This window comes from Colossoma macropomum, unplaced genomic scaffold (assembly GCF_904425465.1).
Source record: "Colossoma macropomum unplaced genomic scaffold, Colossoma_macropomum, whole genome shotgun sequence".
NCBI lineage: Eukaryota > Metazoa > Chordata > Actinopteri > Characiformes > Serrasalmidae > Colossoma > Colossoma macropomum.
Window position 1 is genome coordinate 33,047,793 of NW_023494786.1, and position 16,995 is coordinate 33,064,787.

At 39.6% G+C, this 16,995-nt stretch overlaps 1 protein-coding gene across 1 annotated transcript in view; it reads left to right on the forward strand.

Annotated features, from left to right (window-relative positions):
* The first annotated feature begins 252 nt into the window (after positions 1–252).
* The window catches only part of rab2a (RAB2A, member RAS oncogene family), a 33,753-nt gene continuing 17,010 nt past the window's right edge, over positions 253–16,995 (forward strand). Inside the window, exons 1-3 of the mRNA XM_036565384.1 lie at positions 253–585; positions 10,819–10,890; positions 16,605–16,672. Of these exons, the coding sequence (XP_036421277.1) occupies positions 540–585; positions 10,819–10,890; positions 16,605–16,672 (186 nt within the window). The 5' untranslated portion in view covers positions 253–539. The remainder of the gene's footprint in view (positions 586–10,818; positions 10,891–16,604; positions 16,673–16,995) is intronic.

The following is a 16,995-nucleotide window of genomic DNA, read 5'->3' on the forward strand; positions in this document are numbered from 1 at the left end:
ACATTTACATATATTATTATATGTAATATGTGTGTGTGTGTGTGTGTACATATATATATATATACACACACATACAAAGTGCAACAGCCATTTAGGCATTTTCAAGTATATATAATTATATATATATATATCATTACATTGTTTTTCCAAATGGTCCACCTCTGGAAATCGAATCGCCCATCCCTAAAAATGGAAGGCCGTGCGCGTGCGCGTGCATGTGCGCGCTCCCGCTCGCGTTCGTGCTCGTGCAGTTCCGGTTGCGTGGCGGAGGCGGTCTGTGTGACGCAGCAGCTGCTGGAGGCTCCGGGGCTGTCGGGCTGTTTTTATTGTTCGTTTAACGCATCGAAGAGAGAGAAAAACACAGACGGAAAGAGAGAAAAGAGAGAAGAGAGAGGAGAAAAGAGAAAACAGAGAAACAGGCAGGGTTTTCCGAAGAAAGCTCTGCGTGTTCCCCGGAGCTGCTGTTGCTGCTGATTAGTAGTTATAAAGCTGTGTACAGAGTCGCCGCTGCTGCCGCTGCTGCGCTTTAACGGAGGGCGATGGCGTACGCGTACCTGTTTAAGTACATCATCATCGGGGACACGGGTAAGAAGCGGCCCGCTGACCCTCCACAGCCGGGCTGGAGGGCTTTAACCTTGTCTGTTTTTGATCCTCTGTTTCCGCAGTGCTGAGGTTAGCTTCTTATTCCAATTTGCCGTTCCACCTTAAATGGTGCAGCAGTTCCACTCTGGCACCGGAGGCTCTGGAATGGAACTGCTGCACCATTTAAGGTGGACCGGAAAATTCGGATGAGAAGCCGATACGCTAGTGTTATAGGATGAAAAATGATCCGCTTCGCTTGGCTTAAATAGCGGGTTTCGATCCCAAAACGCAAGCTTAAGTAAACTTTGTGGTTGTCAAAGTGCTATTTTTAAAAAAACCGATGAAAAAAAACAATTACATTTGCTTTATACGAGACTGGGTGGGGGAAGCTAACGGTGGCTAACGCTAGCGTCTCCGCTAGCGCCCTAAATAGAGAAAATATATGTCTGTTAAAACGTTCAGACGTTTTAAAAACATCTCAAAGACACCTCAGCGCCTTTAAATGTATTTTTATGTATTTGAACAACACGCAGCCGGCTGTGAGTTCGTTTGTTAGGCTAAGCTAACGTTAGCATCCTTTAATCGCCTAGGCCGGGAGCGTTAGCTTAGCATAGCTTAGCTGAGCTGTCAGCAGATGTTGGTGAAAATGGCGTTCGGCGAGATTTGGCTGTCAGGATGATGTCAGGAGTGTCTTCCCAAGGTTTGTTTGGTGACCCTGGATGTTGTGAAAGTGCAGAACGGACTCGGCTGGACTGTGAAATGTGGATCCAGCAGGTTTGTTTTGTCTCGGATGTGAAGGATCTGAAGGGGAAACGCCAGGCAGGGCCCTGCCACCCTGGACTGGCACTGGACTGCATGGCACCCACACTCTTACACGAAGACGGTTCTGTAGTGAAGGCAGTGGTTCTGTTTAGAACCATGACTTATATGTAGAACCATTTTGCATGCTTAAATCCTTCTTTGCATGGTGAAATGTTTGTATGCATTGTATATGAGACCATTTTTGAAAAATGGGTCTGTGTAGAACCATTTTGTGCCTAAATGGTTCTTTGCTTGGTGAAGTTGTTCTTCAGTTTGAGGGAGAATTTGCTGTGTGTGGTTCTGTACAGAACCTTTCTGAAACTGGTTCTATGTAGCTCCCAAAAAGGTTGCATGTAGAAATGGTTCTTCAGATTGACAGAGAATATTTTGACACCTTTTTAAAAAATGGTTCTATGTAGCACCAAGAAGGGTTCTGCTATTATTTATGATGTTAAGCTTGATGTTTGGTGCTGTAAAGAACCATTTTTATACTCTCCATCAATCTTTAGAACCATTTCTGCCCAACCTTTTTGGAGCTAAACGGATCCATTTTTAGAAAGATTCTCTATAGAACCACGTGCAACATATTCTTCAACCTCTAGAACCGTTTCACGATGCAAGAAACATTTAAGCACTCAAATGTAACTTTGAGAGGTCATAGTTCTATATAGACCCATTGCCTTTACTAAAGAAGCCTTAAAGAACCATCTTTAACTCTAGTAACTTATTGTTTTAAACGTTTTATTATGTTTTAGTATTACTGCTTTTGTGTTACTGATTAGCTGATTTAGACTATCAGAATATCCTAATTGTTCTTTTAATGCTGGTATCATTTTCTGATACGAAGATTTAGGCTGTCATTGATCCTACTTAAACATTTTGATGCTGGCAGCATCTTCTAATAGGTTTATTGGCTATGAGCGTATCCTACCTGTAGTTTCGTAGTTTTCAATAAGGTGATTTAGACTTGCAAAATATCCAGTGACCAGTTTTATGTAGAGATGTGCTATCATAGGACATTTCAACACAATTCGTCAGGACCCAGTTCACTAGTTGAGAACCAGCCAAACCAGGGGGCGGGGGGGCGGGGTCCAGAGATACTCAGCAACTTGGATTTATTTGCTGTTAAAGTAGTAGGAACCAGGTCATAGAGGTGGGCGATATGGCAAAAATGCAATATCACGATGCTTCAAGAAGTTTTCACGACACATGATATGTCATGATAGTGTATTTTTTTAATAAATTAGATTAATAAATTGGAAACGTAGTAGTACCACATTTTAAAAATGCTATCAAAAACTATGAATACAATGTTCAACATTTCACACACTGAGCTGCACTAAATCCAGTCAAACAGGACTAATGGTGCCCTCTTTTTAATCAAGCATGCAGTTTGGAAGTGTTTTTAAGTACTGATCATTTCCATGATGCACCCTGAAAAGCATATTGTGGTGTAATTCACCACAATAATGGTAAATATGGTCATGCTGTCTGGCCCTGAGGGGTCATCAGCTGTTTTGTAGGTTGTCTAAACAGTAAGGACGTATGTGTAATGATGCTGAAATGGTGGGTCAATCAATTCAAATCAGTTTCTTTGGGTTTCATCTGAACATCCTCCATTTATTTTACCAAAGTAACCAGAGGATATTAGTTTATACCCAGAAATGCACCCTAGGTTGAAACTGTATGGTTTAACTATCATTAAAGGCATCAGGCTTTGTATTAGTGATCATTTCACTTTCAGAGGCTTTAAGCGCTTCAGACCCCGGGTTCCCCTCTCTCTCTGCCATTGTGTAGTTTGACATTTCTCACTGCATTTTTCATCAGAACAAAGTTTTGTCTCAACAATGTTTTTGGCCTCTGTTAGCTTGAACATCTTGAGATGTTGGAGATGCAGTGCCAGGTCCTGTACATGAGTCAACACGTTAGACGATTTCTACGCTGATTAAAAGCTTGATTATCTACACTGATGCAGTCATAGCTAAGTATCAGTGTCTCCTTAGCTTGCAGTTTCCTGCACAGTGATGAGGCTGTGTTTGCTCGTCATCGTAACCTTCATTTCAGCATCTTCATTCGAAACTCTGAAGCTTATCATTCTTGGTGTCCGATCACTATGAATGGGGTTTGATGACTAAACAGGAAAGTATTGAACTGGGTATATTCACACAGTTATAATGGTCATTCTTACCGACTCGTCCATGTTGAAACTCGACACTTTCTGGGTGGCGTTTTTCTGCTATCAGCAAATAGTCCAAGAGCAGCGAATTGACCTAATGGGCTACCTGACCTTCCCCCCCAACCAGAACTCATCAAAATACACTTTTGTAGAATATTTTTGTGCACAAATTGGTTAATAAGAGGAATTAATATATTGTCACTATTCACTATTAAACAGATATTTGGTGTATTTTCTGTTTCTCATGTTTGAGGTTTTAGCACATTGTTTAGGCCTAAAATGTTCATTTTAATAACATTAAGCTCAACTGTAGACTCTACAGTGAGTGAATTTGCATTATATTAAGACATCCTGATCTTCCTGTCTGCTCCACTTCAGGAGCCCTTTTAGCATCAGTACATGCATAAAATGTGTTGGGAAGGGTAAACAGGGCTGTAAACAGGAGTGAACAGTTACACGTTGCTCAACCGGCTTTGCTCCAGTGATGCTAACTGAAATACAATCCGCTCACATAGCGTTTGATATTGCCCCATCGGGCCTATATTAGCTTTCTCTTTCCGTGTTCAGACTTTACCCAGTATTGGAGTTAATGTGAAACCGTGCTGCTTAAAGGGCCCATATCATTGAAAGCTGAATAGTATGTAAATATGGGTGAAATTTTAAAATATGCAGATTATGAATTTGAAAACATAGGTGGAAACAGCCTGTTTTGAGTTCATTACTTCACATTCATTTGTTCATTTGTATATGCCTTTTCAGCACACCGCAGTTTAGGTCTTGTCACAGATAGGATAGGGAGTGCTTCAGTCTGGACTGAGGCGCAATACAGGGCAGCCAATTAGAACGGAGCTCATTTACATATCAGTCGTAAAGGCAGCAGCCTGTTCAATTCAAAGAAGGCAATTTAAATACAAATTATACTGTTTTTGGTACATAAGAACATACAAACGACAAACAAGAGTGTGGGATATGGGCCCTTTAATGAAACGTTGTTGTGAAATATTAGAAAATATCTTAGTTTATCCTGATTGTAATCTGTCCCAGTGCTGTAGCATGTAGGTTAATGAGAAATTACCTCAGCCATCTGTTCCCGGCCCTTTTTAAATGTATTCCAAATCTGCTGGATGCGGTGCAGTTTTACAGGCTGAGAAATTAGGTTTCAGTTATCTGATGTGATCAGGCATCACTGCAGGCCTGATTTGTTTTGAGTAACACGGCCCACATAATCCTCTTCACATTTGACGCTGATTTTACTCGCTAGAGGTGCTGGGTAAGATTCTGCTGTATTGACTTAATGCTAATGTCATCCTGGTCTGAAATGAGCACAGGGTTGTTGTGATGTGCATATTAAAATTGTTGTTTTTTGTTTTGTTTTGTTTTATAAGGAGGTTGGAAAACAGTACGCCCTGTGAATCAAATATGAATGGTTCATATCTGAGATATCCCTAATTTTCCCAAAAGAGGAAAACAAAACAGTCCCTGTGCCCAGCACTGGAAAACATTTACACTTCATGTGTATTTAAATGCATTTGTTGTCTGACAAAATCAGAAAATTAGGCTTTTATGTTAATTATGCTTTGACTTTGACCACAAAATTAAAAGCAAAATGAGATTTCTGCAGCAAAAACATGTATTATGTTGTGATGCAAAAACTGTAATACATATTATATTGTGTTATTTATGCATCATTAGGCGAAGAACCATATTTTAACCCACGCATGTCCACCTAAATTTAGCATAATAAGAAAAAAAAGCTGCCAAATTTGTTTTGATTGCTCTAAAGCAGTGACGTTTTGCATAGTTATGCCTTAGATTATTATATCTAACAGTAATCATTTGATTTGTTTTTATTATTTACATGTAATTTTCATGCTTTTATTCAAATACAAAGGTGACGTTTGTGTTGTTTTGGTGAAAGCAATGGTGCATGTGACCAAAAACCTTTATAGTAGAATAAAAATAATTTAACTTTAATTTTGCCTGCAGTGTAAGGCAGTTTAACCCTTGTGTGGTGTTGATGTGTTTGTTCCTCAGTGGTCTGGTGGACCCACCACATTACTGTTTTTTAGATCAATACAGTCATAGCAATTTATGTAAAAATATCAGATGTTTAAAATATCAGTGTCCAGCGCAGGGTTCTCCTTTAGCAGCTGTAGCCAGTCAGCAGCCTGTCCATGTTGTCCACCCTCACACACACAAACACACACACATATACAAACACACACACACTAACAGCAGGCCATGTAGGAGGAGAACAGAGTGAAGGACACAGCACCTCCACACTTTTACTCCCTGGTTCAACCCAACACCACATGTGTAATATAAATGTGTGGGGGGTGAACAGAGTGAAGACACTGAAAAGGGTTATTTTATGTGTTCTTCACAAAGAGAACAAAGCAAAGACCAAGACATCTGAGGGTGAAATAATAATGAATCACTGAATTTTTCCTTTTGGTAAACACTGAAATTGGGTCTCACATACCCGAACACCACACAAGGGTTAAGGAGGTTCTGCTGGTCTGTTTGTCATGAAATATTTACATATATTGCTGTTGTTGGAAGAAAACCTTGTTTCCATTTTCCAGTCTCCTTTTTTGTCGTTTTTCAGGTTTTGGCATAATTTGAAAATACCTGTTGTTCTTTATATTGTATGTAAATTCCATGATGAATGGACCAAAAGAAACGACCCAAAATGACTTGGAGGAAAAAAGTCTGGTTCCATTGACTTACATTAAAAGTAAAGTATGTTTTTTCCTTCTCCTGTAAAGTTACCATTTTGGAGATGCGAGGTTTTCTTCCGACGACAGCGATGTAATTATATATATATATATATATATATATATATATATATATAATGAATGATACGGTAAGAGATAGAAACACACTTTTTAGTTGTACATTGTGATCGTTTTGAAAAATGTCCTCAAATTTTTGCTTAAAAACATACAGACCGAGTGTAAACTGTGAGTTATGGGCATTAATAGTTTAAGTCAGTATGACTTTCTTTATGTGTGACTGTTTTTTTTCCCTCTACGTAAACCTGCCCGCTGATACTGTGGATTGGTCTGTAGTGCGTTTGAGTGTGTGTCATTGATAACGTCGACTCTATACGTCTCCCCTGCGAGCGCTCCTTCAGCGCACCTCCCTCGCTTAGCAACCACTGTTGCTCTTGGAAACACGCACACTCCTATGGGCAAAACCTGTTTGTTTCGGCAGATCTTTCTCTCCCCCCTCCCTCGTTAGGAAGCAGACCCCGCTGATTGCATTAGCGGTGTTCATCGCTCTAATTTTGACGAAATGCTCAGCCAGGCTAAGTCGTTTGATAAAGCGAGTGACCGTAGACCTGAGAGACTCCATTTTGTACGTGGCCTTTGTCTTCAGACCAAAGTACACAAAGGTGAAGCTCGGCAGTAGACGGCCGTTAGAGATGAGCCAGGAGAAGTTTAGAGTGTAGGATTCTATTTATTATGAGTGGATTTTGTTTTGTTAGAAACTCATAGTCAAAGTTAACGCAGACAAATATCTTAAATGTTAGAAATAAGAAGCCAGAGCTCCAGTGGTGCACCTGCTGGAATGAGGCTGTAAATCAAATGGCACTGGATGAACTTACTCCTTATTTTGTTTATCTATTTGATAACACTTTGTTTGGAGTGGTCCTTTGTAGATAATTAATAAACTTTTAATAGATTATCAATAACATATCAGTGAAGTAGCAGTAGTGAAGCGTCTGAATACACTAAAGGAAATATCTTGAAGATGTTCTGTTGATACATACTAACATATAATAACCATACTTACTAACCCAAAACCTAATCCTGACCCTCACCCTGGCCATAATCCTAACCTTAACCACAACCCAAAACCTAATCCTGACCCTCACCCTGGCCATAATCCTAACCTTAACCACAACCCAAAACCTAATCCTGACCCTTACCCTGGCCATAATCCTAACCTTAACCACAACCCAAAACCTAATCCTGACCCTCACCCTGGCCATAATCCTAACCTTAACCACAACCCAAAACCTAATCCTGACCCTCACCCTGGCCATAATCCTAACCTTAACCACAACCCAAAACCTAATCCTGACCCTCACCCTGGCCATAATCCTAACCTTAACCACAACCCAAAACCTAATCCTGACCCTCACCCTGGCCATAATCCTAACCTTAACCACAACCCAAAACCTAATCATGACACTTACCCTGGCCATAATCCTGACCCTAACCTTAACCTCAACCCAAAACCTAATCATGACCCTCACCCTGGCCCTAATCCTAACCTTAACCACAAACCAAAACCTAATCCTGACCCTCACCCTGGCCCTAATCCTAACCTCAACCTCAACCCAAAACCTAATCCTGACCCTCACCCTGGCCCTAATCCTAACCCTAACCTCAACCTTAAAATAAAGGGTCACCGTCTATTTTGGACTTTTCTTGTTGAAAATAGCCATTTTTAGCTTTATTGTACCAAAAAAGGTGAAATGCTTAAATAATATTCATGCATATTTGCCTGCAGTCCTGAGTTGGAAGTATTGCCTGACTGCAGGTTTGTGTCTCAGTTGAGCCACATGCCAAAGCCAGCATTGAAGGCTTGGGGGTTTTTTCAGAGAGCAGGATTTTTCAGTTTAGCCAGATAACTTTAAAGTTAAGCCTGTCCGCTTGGAGAAGAATGGGGGACGTTCTCATTGGACAGCTCTGGACTTTGAGCTTAAGTTATCTGGCTGAATGAGATCCTGTTTTGTGGAATGCCACCCTGGTCTCCTGCGTCCTGTCAGAGTTTGGTGTTTTCTTCTGAGCGTTTTTTTTAGCAAGATTTAGTAGAAATGGTGGGTTTGGTGTTTCTCATAGTGTAATAGGGGCTGTATTGTCGCTGTCAGGACAAAACCTTGTGTTTACTTTTGTCATTTTTCATTTTCATTTGAAAAGACCAGGTATTTACACGGTCTGAGTTTCAGACAGGTAGAATAGACCGATAGAAATGGTTCAGAATGGCATAGAATAGAATCTTGTTCTGTTAAATTCCAATAAAAGTTAAGGACATTTTGTACTTTTCAGGTGATAAGAAGTTTCGTTCAGACATGTTAGCAATATTTAGAGTGAGAGAAAAGAGAAAATGATTAGTAAAGCTGTTTATCTGGACAGTAAGCATTAACTTAATAAACGTTTTAGGAGAAATGAACAACAAACAAATAAGCAAATAAATCACAACAAATAAATGTACAATCCATTGTGATTTTGTGTTGATTATATTCACTTGAAAGGGAGCTTATTTTTCAAAATCTGTATATAATTCAGTGGTTATGATGAAAACAAAGTGGTTCAGAGTGGTTTGGTGTGAAATGCTCTGTTCTAGAGAAACTTACTGACTTGGATGTCTTTACAGTGGTGGTGATAGGAACCAGGGGTCGCCATGACTACAACACACACACAGCCTTTTTTATTAACTATCCAAAACCACCAGTGAACCTACACGCGTCTTCTGAGTGTTTGTATGTAGTGTTGATGATGGTAAAATAAGCCATACATGTATCCTAACATCATAAATAGATTAAAATAAATTAATTAAAATACATTTTAGGCCAAAACATTATCACAAACATCCTAAAACAGTGCCTCAGTCATCAGGCAGTGAATTCATAACCATTTCATGTAGTAACTTTCTGTGAGGGAGCTTTTAGAGGTGGACGTCTGGTTCCTATCACCACCACTGTGAACAGTTCTGACTCGGTCAGTTTCTCTAGAACAGAGCGTTTCACACCAAACCACTCTGAACCACTCTGTTTACGTCACAATGCTTTAGTTATGCAGGCATTTTGAAAATTTGGTGGAGTTCTCCTTGGAAGTGCAGTGTTTACAGTCACCATCCAGTGCCTGCTTTATCTAATCAATCCTTCATTAAAGTAAATGAGCTGCTGCTAATGGAGTTTAATAAATCCAGGCTGGAGATCAGAGAGACTGGAGCCAAACCTGTGATCTTCTAAACTACATGTTCATAACTTTAGTCAGAATGTGTTTGTCAGTAATGTATTTATGATTATTTGCATGTATTCTAATGTTATATAATGTTTTACAAGCAAAAACAATTTTCTTGGCTGCCTTAAACCCCCACACTATTGCACAGTACTGTGCATACAGTAGGTCCTAAAGTCTGAGACCACATCAGAACTTTTCCATTAAAACCTTGAAATAAACCACAAAATTTTAGAAAATTTAAAAATTTAGAACAAAGAAATGTTGTTATGACAGTTAAAATGAAGAATTATTAAAGATTCTGCTCTATTTCTAGTTCACTGTTCAAATGTTAGAAAATGTGTGACATTTTGAAGTACATATGGTCACTAAAGCAAAAGGGGGACACACCACCAAATACTAAAATTCTGAAATTCAAGTTAAAATTTAAGCTTGCATGCTAATAATGTACTTAGTAATAAATAAAGTTGTGTTAAATTAGAAAGGGATGCGAAGAAGGAGCATTTTCACGCATGCTGACTTCTGGACCTCACTGTGCATAATGTTTGTATCTGATTTGTTATATCCTTGTTTTTGTAAAATCAGCCGTAATTCTTTTCCTTCCTTCTCCCATGTTGAGACTCATCTTTAACCGTCTTTTGCACGACGTTGCCTCTAGGCAACAAACCCTTTTTCCTCACTTTACACTAACGTTATACATATTTAACGACAACGACAGGGTTAATAATAAAGGGAAGAGTTTGAGTAAGTCAGTAAAAGGAAGTATTTGGTCATACTGTCTCTTAATGGACAAACCTCTTTTTTAACATTCAGTGTCAGTATGTTTGTTGCCTAGAAGTAACACTGTAGGGCAGTGGAATGGATTTACATGGTTCTATATCATTTCTTCCCATTGTCACACAATGTTGCCTCAGAATTTAATAATTAGGTCGATTTCATCCAAGAAAAGTGAATAGAATATTTTTTTAATTGCTCTTATAATCCGTGCAGTAGAGGGTTAAGTATTTGTTCCTCCTAACCTCCTTGTCACTCCCATCAGCTGCAATCATAAAGTGACCTTGAAAAAGTGCTATGTAAATAAAATGTTTGTTGTTGTTGTTGTTGTTATTATTATTGTTATTATTATTATTATTATTATCATTATTATTATTACTACTATATATTCCCTTTTGAGCATTTCTTTATAAGTAGTGTTTCCGTGTATGCTCATGTGGAGGTAATGGGATATGGAGCCGAGCCCGAATGTGTGCATTCATCTCTCCTTTTTCTGTGTTTGCTTTGCAGGTGTGGGGAAATCATGCCTATTATTACAGTTCACAGACAAACGCTTCCAGCCAGTGCACGATCTCACTATCGGTAAGCTGCTTTCAGCCAAACTCATATCCTCTTAATTATCACAGATGGTAATAAGTCTGTTAGTTCAGGAGACGTAGCTTGGCACCACACAGATGACTGGGAGAGGTTTGTGGTGTTTTTAAAAAGACGTAAAAGTATTTGAAAGCAGTTTAAAAGAAAAGTTTGGCAGAAATCAGATTTAAATTGCTCTTCTCATGCTGCTGTTCTGGCCTATTTAACATAGACTGTTGATTTAATGTAGAGTTATTCTGGAAAAGGCTGTGTTTGTAAACAAAAACTGACTGGTAGTGCTCAATTAGCATAGACTTCCTTTTAAGCCTGCCAGTTGATTCTGAAGTCAAGTCAGCTGGAAGGCTCCTTTTTATTTGCTCCTCATGTTGGGATTCAGATTTCAAATAGCCATTGACATCAAAATCTCTGCACAATGCCTTGAAATACCCTTTAAAAGGCTCATATCATGGAAAACTTTCGATCTCCAGTCCATACAGACCATATATGGAAACTAAGCCGCAAAAACAGCCTGTTTTGAGCTCATAGTGTTACAAACACCAGTACATTTACATATGCATTTAGCCCACAGCAGTTTAGCCCCGCCCATTAGCCTACAGCAATTTAGCCCCACCCATTCGGCGTACAGCAGTTTAGCCCTGCCCATTTGGCCTATAACAGTTTAGCACCACCCATTCAGCCTAAAGCAGATTAGCCCTGCCCCTTTAGCCTACAGCAATTTAATTCTGCCCATACACCAGTTGAGCCCCGCCCCTTTAGCCTACAACAGTTTAGCCCTGCCCATTCATCCTTCTGCAGTTTAGCCCTGCTCCTTCATCCTCCTCAAATTTAGCCCCGCCCATTTGGGCTACAGCAGTTTACCCCCACCCGTTCAGCCTACAGCAGTTTAGCTCCACCCAGTCCCGCTAAAGGAGTGTTTCAGCCCATACTGCTTTTGAATGGACAGCAATACAGGGCAGCCAATCATGATATATCTCATTTACATATATCAGTCTTAAATTGCACATTAATAAAAACAGCCTGTTTTAATTCTAAGCAATGAAGATAGATTGAAAAATGGCTGCGGTAACAAGAATTTTTTTTTGGACTTAAATAAACATAACATACAACCGTATGCAATGTTGTGACAAAGTAGAGGTGTTCCTGTACTTTCGCTGGGATGTAAAAACAGAATTAAATGAGTAGTCCAGTATTTTTCTATACTCACTGTATTTCAGATATAAAATGCATATAGTAATAAATTTAAGTAAATATGCAGATATAAGAATGCATGTGTCTTTTAAATTAGATAATACTAATAAAGTTACGTTTTTAAAAACCTTATGTCATTGACCCTGTGCTGTTTATTATGACCAGAGAACCATAATACACTGTATGTCCGAAATTATCTGGACAGTCCTTCTAATTCAGCTACCTTAAGGTCAGCCATTGCTGATTCAGAAGTTCACTGAGATTGTATAATCTCCATAGAAAAGCCCTGATCCATATTATTGGATGCTGAGGAACAGACACACCTGAGCCTAAGGTCACCATACCCAAGGTCAGGCATGGGCTGGAGGGGTATAAACCCCCCCAGCATTGGGCTGTGGAGCAGCGGAACTGCATTCTCTAGAGTGATGGAGCTCCATCCAATACCTTTGCGCTGAGTTGGATGTGATCCAGAACTGATCACTCAACATCAGTGCCTGACCTCACTAATGCTCAATCACATCTTCACAGCAATGTTCAACATCTAGTCTAAAGCCTTCCCAGAAGAGTAGAGTCTGTTACTGCAGCACAAACTCACTATTAACACCTTCATTTCAGAAGAAACGCTCTTGGCTACAGAGTTTTGGACATATAATGTATTTGGCTGTTGCAGTGAGCTTCATCATTACATCCACCCTGTCATATGTGGTCCTTTAGCGCCCCACGATGCTAGCTGGTTAGTTATCTCTGTCATCTAGTGGTCTCACACCAAATGTGCGCATTCTGAGTGCACATTTAACTTCCTTTCAGAAGAGTACCCACATCACACCACTGCTAGATTTAAGCCTAAAAAGCAAAAACATTTAAAAAGAAATAGTATTGTTTTGTTGACAGCAAAGTGATGCCAAGTTTTGTTAAGATCTCTTTAGCACCTTTAAGTCTTAGGCCTTATTATTTAGTTAATATATTGAAAACAATGCAAAGTTAGTTATTATTAAGGACTGACTGCACAAGCTAACAAAGTCCATTTTTATTTGCAGCGCTGTTGGTTGCAGTAACCATAAAGTAAGCAAGGGATTATATACTTTCCATGAAGTTTACCTGCAAAATATATTCAGCAAAATATACTAAATGACCTTACGTATGTACCATCACACCTGTATGAGCTTGTTGGACATCCCATTCCAGAACCAGGGACGTTAACATGGAGTTGCCCATCTTTCGCGGCTGTAACGGCTACAAGATTTCGTAGAGTGTCTGTAAGAATTTGTGCCCATTCAGTCAAAAGAGCATCTCTGAGGTCAGACGCTGATGTTGGACGAGAGGGCCTGACTCACAATCAACATTCCAGTTTATCCCAAAGGTGTTCAGTGGGGTTGAGGTCAGGACTCTTTTTAAATATAGTTTAACCGTTCTCTACGGACTTCAGTGTTTTTTCCTCTGTCATGCTGACGTTCTACTTTTCAGTCACCTAAACGGCCAAACATGGTCAGAAAAGTGGACTGGGACTGTGACCTGTCGTTTTTGAACACAAAACAGTGAATTAGCACATTCTTACTTCCGCATTTAAACCTGTATTTACTGGCAAAGTCACAGTAAAAGTGCTGGTCTGGGATCATTTCCACTCTGCCTGTTTAGCTGTGTTGATCAGAACACGAAGGGCAAACACTGATTCGAGATCAGCACTCGCTTTTTCACACAAGCTTGATAAATATGGGCCAGTGGTATTTGTGTGTGTGAAGACTCCGGAATAGAGGGTTGGTGCTACAGCTACAGTTATAGACGTTACTTCATAAACTGAAGATAAAAATCTGTTCGTACAAAAAAAGATTAGTTGGTTTTGAGTGCTTCTGGAAGATAAGCGAGACATGAGTTGCACCCTGATTATAAACTCTAATAAGAACTCGTTCTCTGCTGGGAGCCCATTTTCATTTTTTTTTTCTTGATATTTGTCATTTCAAAATGATAAACCAAAGTCAAATATTTATATATTTATTAATTGTTAGACTGATGTTTAAGTAGGGATTCACCAATCATGAATATTTTTATGGCAGACTCCAATTCCATTACAGCAAAGTTGGCAAGTGGACAGTAATTGTATTTTTTTGCTGATTTATAGTAGCCCTTTGTTTGTTTACCTGAAGCTGACACTGTGTGGGAGGAATGAACACATGAATCATACTAACACTTTCTATTAGCCAAAGCCATTTATTTACTATTTAATGGGCCATCCTGCCATTTTAAATCCTTAAATGAAAATTCAGTAAACAAAAAAACTTAATAAAATAACATAAATCAAGTAAAGTGCTAATATGCAGCATTAATATTCACAGTAGGGGTTGCATGACTGTTAATTTGTCCTAGTCAACTAGTTGTTCAAGAAAGTAGTCATTATTACCACTTTGTAAAAAAAGCGAGTCCTCTGGATGTCTGTAAAAGCATTTTGTAAGCAGGTTGGTAATAGAGGCTGGTTGTCAGTTGTGGTCTGAGGTGTGACTGCAGAAGAGTTGTATTTCAGTAAGTTTCAGTCTCAGACACCCAGTACACAGAGTTACCAAGACTGTCTGATGTAAACCGCACGGTAAAATCACCACAGCTCTCATAAACATGTTTCTCACAGCAGTTCTAGTCCTTTGAGATGAATGCAAGCAGTTGCATCTCTGCTCACCAGGAAGCCTTTGAGAGCGAGACACAGGCCTAGTCGCTGAACCAGCTAACATTCATATCCCATTTTTAAACACTATTAATGATGTATGTTTGAAGCCGGAGGTAGCAAGTAAACGAGATATCCTCGTGTGTTTGCTGACCGGTACTCCCAAGTTTGTTTCATATGCCACGCTGAATGGTCTGTGATTGGATGTTCTGCATATCAGTCAAGCGGCCCTTTCCTATGGCAGTACTCTAAACCTACCCAGTCTGGCTCGTGAGCCTAAATTTTCAGCATGGTTTACACAGCTTGCATTGGAAATTGGTTTCATCAAGTACTTTGTTCTTCTTGTGTACCCACAGCGCTGGCTTTCGGATTTATTAGTCGACTAATCTATGCGACACCTAGTTTGCAGTTTTTAGTAAATCGTTTTCAGCACTACCATACTGTGATACTTCAGTGAAAAATCTAATTTGTCAAGGCTGCTGCTGCTGTTCTGTTGCGTTTTTGTCTGTCTCTATAGTATGTCATACAGTGACAGTAATGACTGTCAGAGATTTCTTAACAACTCTTAAGAATTTAGACGTGCTCAGACCCAGGGCTGGAAGATCTGGCAAAAATGTAATATCACAATACCTCAGGAAGTTCTCACGATACGCTGTGTGTCATTATGAATTTTTTTCTCACATCTGATAAATTGTGAAAGAGAAAGTAGCACCACCTTTAAAACGCCATCAAATCCTGTGAATAATCTGATCTATATTGAAAATTTCACACACTGTGCGGCACTAAATTCAGTCAAATGGGACTAATGAGGCTCTCTTTGCAAGCAAACGTGCAGAAGTACTGACAATGTGCATGATATGATCAGAAAAGCATATTGTGACATTGTGTACTTTATGACAAAGACAAACTGTCATGGTGTCCAGCCCTAGTTAAGTTAACCTTTACCCTTTATTAGTCCCACAACAGGGAAGTTCACCTCCGCATTTAACCCATCCATGCAGTGAAGCACCACATACACACTAGTGAATGCACACTAGTAAACACACGCACACTAGTAAACACACACACACTAGGGGGCAGTGAGCACACTTGCCCGGAGCGGTGGGCAGCCCGACCACAGGCCCTGGGACCAGTTGGGGGTTAGGTGTCTTGCTCAAGGGCACTTCAGTCACGTACTGTCGGCTCAGGGGATCAAACCAGCAGCCTTCCGGTCACAGGGCTGGTTCCCCAACCTCCAGCCCACAACTGCCCCCTAGTTAGTGTCATGCTAAATGGTGGGGTATACGCTTTAGTTAGAGGGGTACATTACATTAAGCATTACCGAGCATTTAAAGCTTAAGAAACAATACCTCAAACCATCTAGTTGATATTATTAGTAGTAGTATTATTAGTAGTAAATTGTTCTGTAAGGCTTTTTTTAGTAAAGGCAGTGGTTCTATATAGAACCATGAATGCTCAAAGAACCATATGAATGCTTAAATGCTTCTTTACATGGTTAAATTGTTCATCTCTATGATGTAAAACCAGTTGTATGTGGTTCTGTAAAGACGCTTTTTAAAATGGTTCTGTAAAGCACTAAAAAAGGGTTCCTCTGTTGCTATCTGCTATAAGTCAGAGAACTTTTTTGATAGTATATCGACCCCCCCTAGTTGCTAAGAGAGCTGTAGTCGTAGTTATAAGAATATTATTTTATTTTGTGCCGTCTGTGGTGTTCATGTATGTGTATTTCACAAGGCATAATAAATGTTTTTATATTTATAAATGCACAGCAAAGAAGTAGAACTACATCCCAGGTCAGACTCTGTGGCTTTGCGCTGTACAGATGAGTTTCTGATCATATTCTGTCTTTCTTCTCATTTTGCAGGTGTAGAATTCGGAGCGCGGATGATCACTATAGATGGCAAACAGATAAAGCTTCAGATCTGGGATACGGTAAGTGTAATGAGTGATTTGAGTATTTACGGCTCCTGCATCTTCTGTCTTTACACATACAGTGTGGAGCACTGTGTGGGCTTTTCTGTTGAGTTCAGAGGATTGCATTGTCATTCTCTTTACTCAGCCTGAGCTACTGAAACACTACGTTCAGTTTTAGGTGGAGAAAATTAGATTAGCGTCCTCATTTGACACACCTAATTAAACTCATTTAACTGGCCAGGCCTTTGTGAGTTTGCTGAGCTGCGGTCCAGAGGTTTGATATCCCTGTATTAGTCTAACAATGCATTTAATGCACATGTAAAAAAAAATTAATAATCAGG